The 17,366-nt window shown below is 38.9% G+C and overlaps 1 protein-coding gene across 2 annotated transcripts in view; it reads right to left on the bottom strand.

Moving 5' to 3' along the window:
- Positions 1 to 476: 476 nt before the first annotated feature.
- The window catches only part of LAMA3 (laminin subunit alpha 3), a 105,387-nt gene continuing 88,497 nt past the window's right edge, over positions 477 to 17,366 (bottom strand). For both annotated transcript variants that reach the window (XM_033070660.1, XM_033070670.1), the window contains 16 exons: positions 16,821 to 16,968; positions 15,867 to 15,986; positions 14,061 to 14,185; positions 13,586 to 13,706; positions 12,324 to 12,464; positions 11,482 to 11,612; positions 10,506 to 10,640; positions 8,250 to 8,394; positions 7,815 to 7,966; positions 7,200 to 7,389; positions 6,757 to 6,897; positions 5,807 to 5,966; positions 5,545 to 5,672; positions 5,333 to 5,426; positions 4,916 to 5,032; positions 477 to 4,776 (listed from right to left, as the gene is read on the bottom strand). In XM_033070660.1, the coding sequence (XP_032926551.1) occupies positions 4,631 to 4,776; positions 4,916 to 5,032; positions 5,333 to 5,426; positions 5,545 to 5,672; positions 5,807 to 5,966; positions 6,757 to 6,897; positions 7,200 to 7,389; positions 7,815 to 7,966; positions 8,250 to 8,394; positions 10,506 to 10,640; positions 11,482 to 11,612; positions 12,324 to 12,464; positions 13,586 to 13,706; positions 14,061 to 14,185; positions 15,867 to 15,986; positions 16,821 to 16,968 (2,194 nt within the window). In that variant the 3' untranslated portion in view covers positions 477 to 4,630. The remainder of the gene's footprint in view (positions 4,777 to 4,915; positions 5,033 to 5,332; positions 5,427 to 5,544; positions 5,673 to 5,806; positions 5,967 to 6,756; positions 6,898 to 7,199; positions 7,390 to 7,814; positions 7,967 to 8,249; positions 8,395 to 10,505; positions 10,641 to 11,481; positions 11,613 to 12,323; positions 12,465 to 13,585; positions 13,707 to 14,060; positions 14,186 to 15,866; positions 15,987 to 16,820; positions 16,969 to 17,366) is intronic.

Here is a 17,366-nt window from a genome sequence, read left to right as displayed (position 1 = left end):
TCTGCACGTGAATCACCCTTTGTATACGTTCATTATTCATATTGTTGCTGTTAGTGTTCATTTTCTTATCTCATTGCTGTTTCCAGTAAATCGTTCCTTTCTCAACCTCTGATCTTTACCTTTTGTGCCCCAATTTTCTATTTCCCCTACTGGACCAGGAAGGGGCAGGGGAAAGGAGGAGCGGGCAAGTGTCAGTGTGGTTTGGAGGAGTCTCAGTGGGTGCACTGAATTGTGAAGCACCACTCCTAAACCATGATACATATTATTTTAAAAGTTACTGACACAACTATGAATGTAATTATTCAGTCTTACCAGTGCATAGTCCTCCTGTGACAGGAATGTTAGACATAGGCTCCCACACAATGGAGAAATCTGTTGTTGCTCCCAGTTTAAATATAACTGAACAGAGACAAAAGGCCATGATGCCAACTATCTTTCTTTTTATTCTGTGTGATAATGCAGCAGTGTTCCATCTTTCTCAACGAGTGAGTGACACCTTAACAAAGAAACTATTTCTCATGGAACATTTCACATGTGCTTCACATTTTGAACAACCCATAGAAAACATAGTAACTGGCTGAGGTATAAAGTAATGATAGGAGTGTGTTTAAAAAAGATCTTATGCTGTCAGCTGCAAAGAAGGAGACATGGCACAATATGAATAACAGGTCGTAGTCTGGTTTCATTGCTACAGAAGATCCCCTAAAATGACAGACAGAACATAAACATTCATTGGTTATTTTTTCTTGCAATTTTTTATACTCAGAGGGTGCTTCATTGCAGCTCAGGCAATGACCAGTCTCTCGCAATTTTAAGATGTCTGGGCCAGCTGCACAAAGGATGTTTATGTTTCTGCCTTGCAGTCTTAATGCCTCCTGTGAAGCTATAATATTGTATTACGGCACCATCCCATTTAACATCCCTTTTGAAAGGGATGTCTATTTAATGTATTTTTAGAAAATGCAGATAGATTTACAGAAGGTTGTGTCCCAAATTTCCTTGCATCATTAGAGAAAGATGCAGGTGGTTTTTCATTTTTTTAGATGAGGAAACCACAAAGAGTATGGTAAGAGGCAAAAAGCATGGCAAGAGTCCATTACAAAACCATAACACATTTATAGTGTGTTCACTGAGACTGCATTTGCAAGGCTATTTTATAAAGGGCAGAAAGGAAGGAGAGGGGAGAAAATACTCCAAATAATAAAAAAAAACCATGTATGAAAATACCCATGGAGGACTTATGAAGAGGCAAAGAAGATGGAAAGCTGAAATGAATTGGCTCACAGATGACTCAAAGAAGTGGTTACAAAACCACAGAAAGTTAGCTCACCCAATTCATGTTGCTGGTGACAGTGTAAAATGTCAATGGCTCTGTGTTTTAAATGAAAGCTCCACAGTAACAGAAGTACAAACCCTTAGCTCAGGTACAGAATGAATGTTAAAAGTTTTAATTGGAAGCTTTTGTTATTTGAAACTTAAACTACAGTCATTTATAAGCAGTGAAAAGGCAGTTTGTTTTACTTTTTAATATATACACACTTTTTTTTTCTACAATGAATGTGTATTTCCTTCTACAGTGCCCTGTGATTTATTTCATTTTATTTTCTCTCAGTTCTCAGTGTTAGGTTTTCTGTCTCTCCGCTGCCAATAATCTGGCTGTAGTTTGTAGTTATAATAAATGGAAACTGACAGACCTTGGTGTCATCCACCTCAGATAACATGATCCTATTAAATCTAAGCCAAATTAACTGGATGACAACCCTTTGCCCTTGGTACTTATATGGACAAGAGAGAGACTTGATGCTCACAATACCAATGCGGTTTAGTTTACAGAGGAAATCTTCTGTTCTCCTTCTGTAATTGATTTGGGATTCAGAAGAACTCTAATATGCTGTTAAAAGAGTGTGTATTTTTCAGCCATGTGCTCTCAGTGTACTGAATATGGTATTTGATTAGTAAAATGACAATGGAATAAAATGTTACAGGGAAAGCCTCTCCTGTATGAGTATTTTATTCTAACATGGGAATTGCTAGTTTTGGGAGCACACCTGAAATGCCACAGCCAAAAGAGGCAAATAATTCATGCAAGTTATTGTCAAATGGCAACACTGATGATTAAAGTCTTGGAGCTACTACTGGTAACAACTAAAAAATCCCATAGCACAGTGTCCACGTGGATTTCTTCAATAATAAAAATTCTTCATCGATTGAAAAGGACAACTTCTTTCCTCATGTAAAGATCATCCACTGGACTTGATGATCCTTGAGGGTTCCTTCCAAGTCAAAACATTCTGTGTAAAAGCTTTTTACTAAACGTTCCTCAGCCTGATATAAATTTACCTATGCAAAAGTACAGAACCTGAAACTCTAGTTGGCATTTATTCATTGTTGCAGCAACATATGACAGCCTGATTCTGTGGAAGCAATACAACTGAAAAAAACTGTAGGTAAAAAACACTAAACCACAAAGAACCGTAAAACCAAAGAGACTTTCCTATTTTTTTGTTGTGCAAAAGTAATATTGTATTGGAATTAATACTTACTGATCAATATATCTTACATTTACTCAAGTCTTCATACATTTTTTATTTCTTTTTGTTAGCATTAAAACTACTTCTGATAAATTCAAATTGAATGGAAGGGAATTGAAATCCAGGACTGGCTCCAGGTTGTGATGCAAAAATCTTTGCTGTGCTATTTTTTGTTTTGTTTTGTTTTACAGAGGAGGCTTAAGAGAAGAATGAAAAGGCTTTTCTTTTGTGATTTGGGAAAATCTGCCTCACAGATCTATCTGATGAGCATGAGACAGGGAATGTTACTAGAGAATTGCATGATAAAATTTAATTGTTCTTCCTTTCTCCTTCTGGAAACTTTTAGTATCAACTCAGGCCAGTAAATGAATTGAGTGTTTTCACAGTTTTGGTCAACTGAGTATTTGAGCAGTATTTGCGCTTTTATAAATAGAAAGGATTCAGTTGTTGCTATCACAGGATATGATTTCTGAACTCATCACCTCCAGCCTGATGGGCATTTCTGTCCCATGTGGCAGGTTGCTGTACAGGGGAATATGTTTCTGCAGAGCATCTCCAGAGAGAGGGCTCTGCCCTTACATATCAATCCTTTGCTCCTTCTGAGCCCTCAACCCTGGCATGCATCCCATTCCCACCAATATTGGCTTTACACTTGAGAATACTCTGCATGGACACAGATTTGCCAGTGAAAGATTTGCCATAAAAGAGAAAGCAACACAAGATTTGGTGTGAACAGCTTTCTGACACTTTTGCCGCCCTGCAAAGCTGCAAAGGACCTACAAAGCTGCAAAAATCTGACAAGGGATTAATGACCAAAGCCATAAGGGCTATTGATTCTGCATCTACTTCTATTAGTCCAGCTTGCACCTCATTTCAAGCACACTGCGGACACACTGCTGTACATTGAGAAGGTGGCAGTAGAAAGTAGGAACATTAGGAGTGAAGGAGAATTTGTCTGCTTGTCTCCCTATATCGAGGACCAGCCTTAGAAAATTTTTTTCATGTTTTTCATTTTGCAAAACAGGGCATTGGGGATTAAAAAAAACATTATCAAAATACTGATTCTGAAAGACAGTGGAAAAAGAAGTCATATCAAGTCTATAGAGTCCAGCCCTCTACTCAGAAGAATAAAGCAAAGTGGGTTCCCTGCCCTCCACTGTGGTTCACAATCAGGTACAAAACAAAGATTTGAATGTTGAAGAAAACAGTTTTGCTGGGTTAGTCCTGTAATTCATGGTACATAATTGTAGCAGATGCAGCTGCTATTCTTAATAAAACTTTTTTTCATTTCATTAGGAAAAAAATGCGTATGGAAGAGACTCTCTGACTCGGAAGATTGCAAAAAAAAAAATTACGCTCTTTTTGAGATTTTTAGATAACCAAATTGTGATGAGCGGAAATGCAGAGATGATGGATACCTGCTTATTCAGGCAAATCAGCATCTTAAGCCTACAGAACTATTTGCACAAAGCAAGCAGGACTTAGCAGCTTCTAAAAAGTACATTAAAAACCCACCGGGTTAAAACAACCAAACAAGAAAATGAAAGGTTTTAGGAACATACTGCATTTATTTGGTCCCACAATTCCTAACTTTGTAACAAACTCCCAGAGTTTCACTCCTTAAAGTGCTTCAAACTCCATTTATATTATTATTATTACTTTTAACATCAATGTACATTTCTGTATAAGCAACAATCCAAAGAGATTTATATTTTTATAAAATTCTTTATATTAATTGATCAAATTTACTCTCAAGATGGCCAAAATTAAGAAAAATTTCCAAAATTAAGACACTGGAGTTGCTCAAGTCCCTGCTCTTGTGGGTAAGAGCAGAATTTGGCCCAGTAGGGCATATGCAATTATATTTTCTACATATATCTCAAAAGGCACAACGGATTACCTTGGAAATCAATACCATTTAAAAGGAAGATTGCCAAAGCAAATACTTTTCGTTTGCTTCGGCACAGTCCACATCCAGAGGATGCATTTGCTCACCGGCTGTTCAGAACAAGCAGCCTGATGCTGATCAGCAAAGGAGAACCCACACAGTTCTTCAGCAGGCACAGCCCGATGTGTGCATGATGACTGTAGCAGCAGGGTCACTTCTCTGGGCACCCGTGCAAATTCACTACACCGTGAACCTCCGAAATTCTCCTGGTGGAGACATGTTTGTCATTGATGGTAATATTCCAAAGGCAGCCAAAAAATGGGTCTTCAACTGGAAGCCATGGGGTGTCCAAATTTGCTACAAAAAACAAGGTGGAAAGACCAAGTTAATAAGAATTATTTTAAAGAACATTAATTATGGCAAGGCGTACATGATTGAATGGGACCTTTGTTTTGGAAAGGAAAAAACATGAAAAAATAAGAAGCAATGATATTACCTGGAATTTTGCCGAAGTAGAGTGGCTGATACACACGTCTAGGAGAGGATTGAAGTTCAGTGGTAGAGTTACTCTGTGTGCCCACCTCTAGATGCACTGTGTTCCTCTTCTGAGAGACTGCAAAGAAGGAGGTAAATGAGAACTCTTTCTCAACCCTATTAAGGAATCAGCTAGATATGGCACTACTTTTAAAATTAAGGCACAGAAAAAACAGATTTTATTTTGATTCAGAGTCAGACTGACCAACCTAGGTCAGAGCCTCCGAAAAAAATCTTATGTAAAGCCTTTAATTAACACAAGACACATCGTTCTGAAGAGTATTCTCAGACTAAATAGAAGTGAAATGATTAATAAACATTTGGAGCTGCAGTGCACTGTCCTTTCAAAGCTTCGGGAGAAATGGTATGTACAGTGTACCTGCAATGGTGTGCCACTGTCCATCAGATAGAGGTTTCTTAGGTGTGACTGATGCCTGAAATTCTCCAGCACCACTATTTCCAGCAGCAACGACCTGTAAAGACGTTACCTGTTAAGCTATTGTGACAAAGAACAGGAGCAACGGGGCAAGGTCAGAACTCCCCCTGCTGAATGAGGGCAATAGAGCTGGAATGGAAACAGCCTGTACCCACCTTTCCTCCCTTCATGTAAACAGTCAAGTAGTTGTCCTGCTTGCTTCCAGCATGGAGGAGTACACCTGTTGAACTCCTAGGCCGAATGGTAAATACAATCCTGAAATCCAATCCCATCAGCAAGTTACCTGTGGGGAATTAAACAGTGGGGAGAGGAATGATCACAGGTGGAGATAATTGGAAAACCACGTAAAAACAAGTAACCTGTACACCTACACGCTTCAGACATAATCCCATATACCATAATCTCTACACAGCTTACCAATGGTGATATATCCTCCTTCATTAAAGAAGTAAATCCCTGTGTCCATGGGAACATCCAGACATGGAAGTACGCCATTTATTTGTTGAGGTGCATTCATGATTTTTCCATTCATCTTAAAATTCCTCAGGCAACCCTTGAAACTCTTCATTGGTATATTCTGAAAGCATATTTCAAAACATGAGTACTGAAGCATTATGGCTTTTTTTTAACAATAATACTAAATATTGGTTCTTTTGGACTATTGGACTATAGAAAGCCAAGTGGAACTAAAGACACCTAACAGCCATCTTTGATGCAGTGAAAAGGTATTCCAAAATCCTAAAAAAAGTGCTTGAAACCCAGTAAAAGTTGATTTTGAATAAACATGACTCCTGCTTGTAAAACAGATACTTCCTGATGATGTGTCGAAAAGACAATGCAAGAGGAATTGTGAAATCCCAAGCAACTCTTCCCTTCCTAAGTCTGTTTATTTAAATCTGATTTTATAAAATACCCTGTATCCTTAACTGTCCACTTTTTTAAATGGAAACCATACATATTTCAGATTAAAATCCAGTTTTACATCCACAATTCCTTAATGAGAATGATTCTTTTGTTTCTCTACTGATTATTACTTAGTCCACCGAGGTAAATGTTCTGCAGAAAGATGATATTTCTGGAATTCAATATGTCTTTGGTCTTCTCTCTTTTTAAGGAATAAAAATGAAAGGAGTACATGGTTGTCATCAGTGCCTCAGCAGCATATTGAAAATACAGGTCCAGGTGAAGGCTGTGTGAACAGGTGAGGAAAGAGATCTGCAATGAACCACTGCAAACACCAGTCACAGATGGTGCTCACTTGGTCCTTGGAAAAGCTTTTCAGCCAGGAAATCCAGCATATTAAAGACTTTCCCTTATAATTAGTGCAGCCCAGGGAGTGTGTGTGGGTGGATGTGTCAATTATTTACCTGTTTCTTCAGTGGTGGCAGCCCTCCCACGTAGATTGGTGGCTTAATGCTAATGGGGGAATTTGTTGCCAGTTTTCTGTGCTGGGCCCTTAGACCATCAATGACAAGGCGGGCGTTCTTCCCATCTGTGCTGAAGACCACCTTTCCAGGAGACAAACATAACAGGATAAAAAACCCAAAAGCCAACAAAAGCCACTGCAGATTTTCCTTGTCTTTAAATTAAACGCCATGTTGTTGAAATATTTAAATTGAAAATAACATCCTGGGACCATCAGTCTCAATAAGGTGTCTCGGAGACCTATCAACCATTTTCAAGCAATGAACTTTCAGGCATAGGAATTAACTTCCGATGACCAAAATTAAGTTTTTACTCTCTTAAAAATGCAACAGGCTGTGCCTGCTGAACTCTAATTAGGTTATCACTGTGGTTCCACGCTACTTACAGTGTGCCATTGCCCATCGTTGTATTTAGTACTGGTTTTGACTTTGATTTGTTTTTCTCCAGTGCCAAGTGAAAAGACAAAATGTCCTTTTGAAATGCGGAGAGCCATATAAGAGTCCTCAGAGCTTTTCTCCATGAAAACTATTAATCCTCTTGATGATCGAGTCCGTACATCTACAGAAAAGTGTAACCTGCAGTGGAAAGTAAGCATATTCCAGTATAGGTCTATTTTATTAGTTGCTTATCTTTTCTGTTCTCCAGTGAAACTCTATTTGTGAAATGCAGAACAGCATTTGGGTAGAATAACGGCATTTCTGCATTAATAATGGCATACACTGCATTTCTGAATGTGAATGAAACTTGATGCATTCAGACTTAGGAACTGGCATCAACATGCAGCATAATTGTCCACCACACCCCATTCAAACTGCTCAGTTTAGGTACATGTTTGCACAAAAAAAAAAAAAAAAAAAGGCTTGAACTTTTAGACTTTTAGAACCACCTTTTGTTAAGGCCCAAGACATAAACAAAAAGAAAATCCTTACACTCACTTGACCCAAAGAGTCTAGCAACTGAAGTACTAGGAGGAGAACAGAACAGAGAATGTTTGTATTACCTGTTTGTAGATAACAATGGAGAAAACATGTAGGATATGAAGCTGTTAGGGGTGCTTCCAAAGAGATACGCTTCTCTGCTGTCATGTAGCAGACCTGGTACAGTGTGGTTTTGCAGGTTAGCAGTTTTCAAATAGTCAAGGTATATTTCATTCTGTGGACATAAGACAAAATTGGAACATTTACTGTATGTGCACATGAATAGAAACACTTTAACTAACACATTTAAGAGCTCCCACCCAGGGCAGTCAACAGCCTTCCCTAAAAGACAGAAAAGCTGTGGGTTTAGCATGGAACTCCAACACAGCGAGAACTTGATTCAGAGGTGAGATAGAAGGAAAGAAAGAACATCTGAATCTTAGTTTCAGAAATGATGGCTGTGCAGACAAAGCCTAGGCACCAATATGGATCAAAGATGACAGTAACAATAAGCATACCTTGAGCATCTTAAGCCTGAGAGGATTTTTAAATTCCTGCAGCAGTATTGGTTCAAGGTTTTCGTATTCCCGGCAAGCTCCAAGGGATACACCAGTCTTGCCAGTATTAGCAACAAGATTTTGAACCTCGGGGAGCTGACCTGCCCTGTAGTGATGAAAGCAGTAAGTGCTGTGACTCAGCATTCCTTTTCTTTAGAGTAATCAACAATAAACACATTGTAAAACCGTGTTCTGCACAAAATATATTTCTCAGTGACACAATAGTAAAGTACCCTTTTTTTTTTTTCAATGAAAAATGTACATTCAATGCTGTAAATCATGTTTTCCCTGGTTCTGCTCATTTCTTTTTGGCTATAGAAAAACTGAAGTTTTGTTCTCATTTTTTCTAAACAAAGCAATTTTTTAGAAAAGTTGTTTAAAAACCACAAACCTATATGGCCCTTGAAAAAAGAGAAAAAAAGAAAAAAAAACGATTAAGCCTTGATTAAGATTAGGCCTTGATTAAGATTTCTGAATCAGACTACAAAACTTTGGGAATTATACATAACCAGTTTCAAATCAAAAAAATATAACATCATCAGGTTCTGCTTCACTTTCTCCTTAAAAAAGATGTGCTAATGAGTTTTGTCAAGGGACATAGCCCATCACAACTTAATATGTAGCTCTAGTATTATAACCAAATTATCAGAAAGACTGTCAAAGCCAATTTACCCTTTGTATAAAGAAAAATATTAAGCAATACTATAATTTTCTAAGTTACACAAAGCATCTCTAATCAGTAAATACAAAAAACGTTTAAAACTACAAAAATGCTACAAAGCTCCTTGCTTGTGGTTTTCTGTGAGAAGAGTGGTAGATTTGTGAGTAGACACTCAACTTCTTTAATGCTGGTTATTCTCCAGTCACTCCATCAGACCAGCTACAGTATTATTTCTTCATCTATTTTGGCACAAAAACTTTCCAAATTTGTTTTCTGATGGGAAGTATATTATATAGGCTACTTCTAATGCCTTTTCCTGCTCTTAAAAAAATTGAGATCCAGACATGGTTAAGGGATAAGGGGTGTTTACCTCGGTATTTTAGTACGGATCCTTGTGGTGCACCACTTTACCAAGGTGGGATGCGCTACAATGCACACACACAATAGATCACATATACAATTTATGGAGCTTACAAATTAGCATATCTAACAAGGATGCCCCAATGGGAGGCCTGGATGAATGGCCTGATACTCCCCCATCCAAGGAATTCCCCCCTGGATGGGCCAAATCTTTAGTTTACAGGCTATGTTCTAGAAAGGACCTTGGTTTCCCAAGATAGCATAGGACTTTCCAGCCTCCTGCTGTGAGGCCTCCAGGATGTTTGGTTCCTGGCCTAACAGAATATTAGGACTATGCTAAATTATCAGACTTAAGGAATTACAAGTATGCATGCTGGGAGTACTGAGGGTATAAAAGAAAAGGCAAAAAGAAATCATCTTAGCATCACTTTGTTGCCTTGTAGTGCTTTAAATGAAGACATAATTTGAGCAGCCTGGCCTAGTGGAAGGTGTCCCTGCCCATTGCAAGGGGCTAAAACTAGAAGATCTTTAAAGGTGCCTTCCTGCCCATCCCATTCTGTGGTTGTATGGCAATCAAATCAAAATACACTATTTTTTGAACACTCTACACATGTATAAATACTCATCAAAAACTTAGCTAACACAAAGCCCCACTGCGACATGACTTATGACTCATGGAATGCTTGTCTTCTAGAAACACATTTATGCACATATTTTCTCCTAAATTTTGCCTGTAAGGTGTCTCTAATGGTCAGACAAACACATGAAAAAAAAGAGACAGCCTAAATCAGGCAGATGATTTCTACACATATGGTCTCAGTTGTTTGTGGAACTGTTTTGGTTCTGTCAGAGGCTTTGCTCCTGGTTCCTGGGGAGCTATAATAGTGCAATCTAGCAAATCTTTTTGCATGCCTTGTTGGGAAATATCCAATTCACTCTGCTGAGTTCATTCTTTGGCTAACAGATGACTAAACAGGTATGATTCAGACTACAATTCCTTTACATCTGAACAGCAGATTTAACTATAACTGGATCCCATGTATAATATACCTGAATGAAAGAGTATTTGAGAGCAGTAAAGTTATGTGTTCATGAAGGCTTCACACATGTAGAAGAAAAGCATATTAGCAAAATGTAATTTTAAGAAGGAGAACAGGCCAAAATGTATGAAACATAATTCTTTCTAGGCCAAATACCTTTTAATAAAGATGTTTGACATGCAACCTTCGAAATTATCTCCACCAAATTTTATAGCTGTGTTTGATTCCTGTGAGTTTGATGACCTGGGAGAGTCAACATCTTTTGACTCATCATCAACCATCAGATGTACTCTGAAAAAAGGGAATGAAAATAAGCATGATATATAAAGAAATAGTTAGGAAATAAAATCAAATAAATATGTCTAATAAACTATTTTACACATGTGTTTCCTGTTACATTGTGATTATGCTAGAGCTTCATTGGCTTACTTCTGGGACTTTTTCAGTGTGTGTTTATTCACTGCTGTGAAATTGCTCCAGTTTTCCATATTAGATAAGGAGCAAGAGTTGAAGTTCATACTTCAGTCCTACAGTGAAATCCTGGTGGAATTGAAATTCATGAAAAAGCTCTCATTGGCAAGGATTTATTTATTTGTCTCAAGATGAAACGGACAACATTAAGTTATAACCACCCACAGTTATAGCCAAGCATTGAAAACTTTCCACTTCAACTAACACTTATGTCACTTCACACATTCCACACCAATCAGTACGATCCAGGAGCTTTTCAGTAAATTGTCTCTTCTAATGCCTAATATCTGCATAACAAATCATCATTGAAAAAACAGACACAGCATTTCCTTCTTCCCTGGTCCTTTAACCACCTGTGTTACAGGGACACACGTGAAGGTTATGGGAAGAAAAAGCGCTCCAAAGACCCCAAAGCTCCAGCTAGAGAAGCATTCAAAACTCACACAACCTATAAAAGAAATGCATAGTAGGGTACAGCTGAAACATCACCAGCATGCACGTTCATAGAACAAAAAATCTCCTTTCTCTTCATTATCTCCTTTCCCTATCCTCTGCTAGAAGAGACCTTTAAAGCTATTTATCCAAAGAACTAGTCCCACAAAATTTGAATTTCCTTTCTCCAACCATAACATACAAGAACTAGATGAAGAACTGGACTCACCTGTTGTCTGTTTTTATTACTGTCACATAATGCATTGACCCATCTTCATATTTCTTTTCCAGTTTAATTTCCTTATCTTGTATCTTTGCAGTTACAGAGCCAGGACTCAGAAAGATGGAAAGAACATCAGGCTACAAAAGAACCCCAGAATGACCAGCTAAATAAATGCAAGAGCCTTTAGTTCTTGCTATGGCTGTTAATACAGTTCTCAGTGGGTGCCAGTAGACAAAAAAATTTCTTAGATTAGAACTGCATTTCTCAGTCATCTAGTACCAGATGTGTACCCAGTTCTGCATGATGAGCATAGTTTCCATTTCAAAATACCTCTGCACTCTGAATAGCAAACATTTATTTAAAATACTTTTTTATTTTTACAAAAAGCAGAGGAGTCAGTTCTTCACTTCCCAAATGCCTGGTGTGCACTCACTTCTTAGCTCCTCCAGCCAGCCAGAATGGGCTTCTACTTAAATTTCCCTGCTTTCTGAGGGATCATAGCCAGAACCAATCCCTTTCCTCTGCCTATCTGGACATGCTAACATTTTTGTGTGGGCAGAGTGCCATTTTTCCTTGAGAAAATTTCCAGCCAATTAAGCAACAGTTCTCTTACTGGGATGGTGGTGCCAGGTGCATGAGCTACTCTGCACAAGGCTCTAGTTCAAAGCTCAGTTACTCATCGAACTTGCTGGCCATGTGAAGAAATTGCATTTCTCTAGCCTATGACATGCAAGAAGCTACACTCACAAAAGGCATTTCTTACCTTAAAATACAGGAATCTACATGAGACCTATGGCTGATTCAGAGATAAAACCCATCACATATGCTAAGTTGAATGTGTTTCATACCCGTAGATTGTAATTTAAGAGTGTTCCAGTCGAAGCTGTGGTCTGAAAGCCGAAGCCAACTTGGAAATCCTTGGGAAATGGGAAATCTACTGCACTCAGGCTCAGTGTTCCATCCTTAGAGAAAGCTGCAGATCTGACAAGCTGAAAGACAGAAAATAGTTATTTCAGTGACTTTGCTTTTAAACAGAAGAAATACCAATATGACACAACAGCTGCCCCACTCAACATAATTGTGATCAGTTCCTGTCAAAACCAAGCACGAGGCAGTCTTCAAAAACCATTATTTCAATACAGAACAGATTGTCAGTGTTGGCTTCACCAGCACTAACTATGGTCTGAGAAACTCTAAAAAGAGAGAGAGGCTTGCTGAGAATAATGAGCTATTCATCTCTAGCTACTGTGGCTTTGAAACTTTTCACATTTGGGGACATAAAACTGAGTAGCTGGAGGAATAGTTCATGACTATGAAGCTGTGCAGATGAGCTACATAACTGAAACTGTGTGAGTCACGGGACACTTTTTAATACATGAGAAGTTTTACAGCTACAGAGAATGCAGATTAGATCTTCTGCAAAGACAGTCTGTGAAGAAATCGCTCTGTGAAAGGTTTAGATGCCACAAGTAAAAGAAAATAAGCACAAACTTTCAGTGCAATACTGTAGTAAAAAGGGTAAATGAGATCATGCATAACGTAAGCAGCAGTAAGTAGAAGCAGAAGGACAGTTTTCATCTCTCCATGCAGCACTAGTTAAGCCAGCACTGAAATGCCATGCTGTCCCATTTAAAAAAAAAAACGTGGCAAAACTCAAGGATACACAGAAAATTACAAAACAATCAGATGAGTGAAGCCTTAGAATGAGAGATGCTGATGGAAGTAGTCTGTTAAGATCTTTCAAGAAAAAAGGCTGAGATGTCAAAGCATAAACACCTTGGGAAGAGGAGAGACAGAGTAGTATTAAGTATTCCAACCTAATCAATAACACCAACTTGAAGCCAACAAGCTTACATGGTAAATAGGAATACTTAATAGTAAACAATAGTAAATAAGAGGGTGGACTATGTGCTGCTATCACAAGCTATCACAATAGGGCTGGTGTCTCTTTTATTTTTGCATCTTCACACCCATTCCAGGTTCTTTTACTGCCATCACATGTTGACCAAATATAATTTTAGATCTAAGCAAAACATAATGGTCCAGGATTTATAGACAAACCAGAATCTGTGAACTCCAGCAGAAGTTTTTGAGGAAATTTATTAGTTACCTTCCAGTCATCTGAACATTTCTTGCTGACACCAAAACTCTTATCAAAAACAACAGATGCTCTGGCTGGGTTTTTCACATTCTTCATGCAGCCTCGGAATGGAGGTGTGGTTATATTGAACCTGTTTTCAGGGAGGGTAAGGAAAAGGAGCTCAGTAGCCTAGCATTTCAAAGCACACACACCACTATAGAAACCTATAAATGCTGACAATATAAGAAATAGAAAAAGAAAACGAGAGAATTTTGTCTTGAGGGTACATACTCATGCTGATCAAACCAAACTTTTAGGGTGCACTCCAACAAAGATCTCACCTTCAGCCAAAAATCACGGATTGTGATCATGTATTACACACTTGTTTTTTTTAATGTCACATTAGATAGTCAATACAGAGTGTGTAAGAAATTGTGTAAGAAAAGAGCTTAGATGGAGTTTCCCTACAAAACCTGTATATTACAATCTTTTTATAGTTACTCACCGTTCCCGTAGAAAAGCTGGAACTCCACCTAGGTAGTACTCAGAGAAATTGAAGACATGTTTTCGGGTGGTAATATCAGGACTGACAAACACAACACCCCTTCTTCGGTCAAGCACCAAATTAATCTGAAATACACAAATAATGAGAACCACTTCATTTGGCAGAAACAAAAATTTACCTGATTAAAAGTACCCCCACAGAGCAGGACACAGTGATGTTTGTTCCCCCCTCCTCTTGTTCACTAGTGACTTAAATCAAGGATAACTGCAGTAGTTCAAAGGTACTTTGCAAACTTTGGGCATTTAGTCAAAGCAAGGAAAATGTTCAACTATCCAAATACAAGGTGATGTTTTATTTTTATCTGAAAGATTGTCCTAAAAACACACCTCACCTAAGATTCAGATATTGTCTTGTCTTTGAAGCTTAAGATGGAGAAGCTACTGTCTGATACAGAAACTAAATCAATCAACCAGCTGAAGGTAACTTGACCTAGTAGAGCATAAAGATTCCTTACAGCAGACCCTGCAGCTTACACTATTTAGCTGGAAATATATTAAGGGGAAAAGGGAGAACTAACCAACCAGGAAATCAAAGGCTTTTAACAATGTATTTACGATTTCACTCTGGTAGTGCTACAAAAAAACTGGACTGAAGCTAAGGAGTCAAGCAACAACAAAGACTGCAAAAGAGTACAGTAATTTCACGATTACAAGCCGCACCGTTTTGACCAAAATTTTGCTCCCACACCGGAAATGCGGTTTACACTCAGGAGCAGCTAATATGTGGATAATTTTCTGACATTTCCAACTCTGGAAGTGCAAACCAAGTCAGTGCAAACCGAGTCAGTGCAAACTGCCAAGTCGAGCACCTGCCAGTAAAACCCGGCACTACGCGGTTGTTACAAGTTGGTTACTGTGTTGCGTGGCAGGTGGAGCCGGGCTCCATACAGGCAGCACAGTGGGGGGGGGGGGGGGGGGAGGGAGAGGCGGGGGAGCTCCATCCTGCTGGCCCTGCGGCTCGGGGGGAGGCAGGGGGTTCCCATCCCCGCGTGCTGCCGCTGCGGGAGCGGGGGGGCTCCATCCCCGGCTCCCATGGCCGCCGCAGGTGCCGGCGGGCTCTGTGCCCCCCCTGCCGCCACCACGGGCAGCACCGGGCCGGGGTGACCGAGCCCAGCAGTGGCGGCGGCCGGCCCTGAGCATCCCCGCCGAGCGGCAGTGCCGAGCTGGGCCACCCAGCCCCGTCGGCAGCCCCGAGCCCTCATGGCCCGAGCCGAGCCAGTAAACCCCGCCCTGCCGCGATTCTGTACTATTTGGCAACTTTGTTGCACGTGGGTCCTCGCTGCGAACGACAGAGCGGCTTATAATTGAGTGCTGCTTGTGTATGGACAAAGAATGAAATGTGTGCCAACACCCAGCGATGCGGCTCATACTCCGTGCGGCTTGTAATCATGAAATTATTGTAATCTCTATGAAAATCAGCCCACCCTGAAGAAATAAAACCTTAGGTAGTGAAAACGTTAATCTAAGTATGAAACTAATGCAAATAATTGCAATGTACACAGCTAACTTTATGTAAAGTATTGGGCTGACAAAATATTTTTCTTTGGTGGTTTCACTGATAAGGCTTAACTATTGACATTAAAGCAGGAAAACAGAAAGATTAATTTTCACATCTCCAAACTAGTCCCCAGTGACTTGATTTCCTCACACAAAAGGAAAACTTCACAGCTAAACTTTACAACAGGACAGTTTCAGTTAATGTGTATTTTTTAAAGTAATGATCCCTTGATTCTTTAAAATTACATACTTGTTGATAGGTTCCATCATTTACAGTGTTTTTGCCTTCTACTTCTTCTGGAGTTTCAGAGTCAAGTTTGTATCTAAAAACTTTATGACCATTTTTAAGGAGCACACTGATGAACTGATCCTGGAATAAAAAAAAACCAAAAACACCAACACAATTAAATTGCCGCAATTTCAGATATATATTTCACTGTCGTATGAATAATTTTAATGCAGCTAACTAATTGCTTCAAGAAAGCTTTTTCGGGAAAGGATAACACAAGGCAACTTATACTAATGAATCATAATTATTTTAAACTATTATAAACAGGTTTGGTATCAGTTCCAGGTATTCTCCAAATCTTTAAAGGACTTTCTGTCATTTCAAATGTCTACTGACTTTTTAATTTTGAAAAATTAACCAGAATGTGTCCCAGTGATTGCAAATACACCTACAGGATTACTAGATAAGTAGCAGCACTGTGATTTTGAGCATTTTCACAGGTGTAAGCCATCACATCACTTCCTATATTCTTTCTTACTCTGTTTCCACACACATCTAGATTTGGGAAGAGTGTTCTTCCAGTTTTGGAGGATCTCAATATTCCAATGTTTGATTCCAATCACAATCCTCCTTTCCTGCCCCCAGTTCTGAATTCTCTGTATGGCCTAATGGAGGAGCTTCTTGGAATGATTTTTACTCAGCCTTGACAAAGTGATTATCCATCAACCATTGTAGAATCATTGAATATCTCAAGCTGGAAGGGACCCATAAGTCCAACTCCCTGTTTCTTGCACGACTACCTAAGACTAAACCACATGACATAAAACATACAGCAGAATCTACTAATTTTCCACACAGATGAAAATAACACTTTAAAGACATTTCCTTATTACTATGTCTCACATCTTTTTTAATAAGAAAGATTTTTAAGATGTTCTTCCACTACAAAACAGACAGAAGCATTCCACACATTACCCCATTTGATGCAAAAAACACAATGCCTTCATCTGCAGTCGTCTCAACTGCCTGCTCGTACCGTACTCGGTCGGCACTTCCTTCTCTTGCTGTGACAAGGGCATAACCAGTGCCCTCAAAATAGCTTTGGTCAGTCTCCTCTTTATACCTGTAATAATTCAATGTCACAGCTGTGAATATATGACAGCAAAAACTTCTACCACATGGACTTCTTGCCATTATAATTTTGAAAAAGCTTAAGATAAAGCATTTGGTATAGGGTCAAATTCTGAACTAACCCAAGCACAGAGAAAACCTTCCACTGGCTTCTATCGGATCCACAAATGGTCTTCAGAAAGGAAATAATTAATGACTGGCATTTTTGAACTTAATATATTTACTTCATAAAGTAGTTGAACACTTTAGTCTACAAATTGTGTCTGGATTTTATAACACTTAAATTTAAACAGACTGTGATTGCCATAGATGTGAATCGTGTAATTACTCAGGATTTTCTCTAAGAAATGTAATAATGACCAAGAGTTAGAAAAAATCACCAGTTTACTT

Source organism: Catharus ustulatus, chromosome 1 (assembly GCF_009819885.2).
Source record: "Catharus ustulatus isolate bCatUst1 chromosome 1, bCatUst1.pri.v2, whole genome shotgun sequence".
NCBI lineage: Eukaryota > Metazoa > Chordata > Aves > Passeriformes > Turdidae > Catharus > Catharus ustulatus.
The sequence above is the reverse complement of the archived record's forward strand: the minus strand, read 5'-3'. Positions and strand labels throughout refer to the sequence as shown.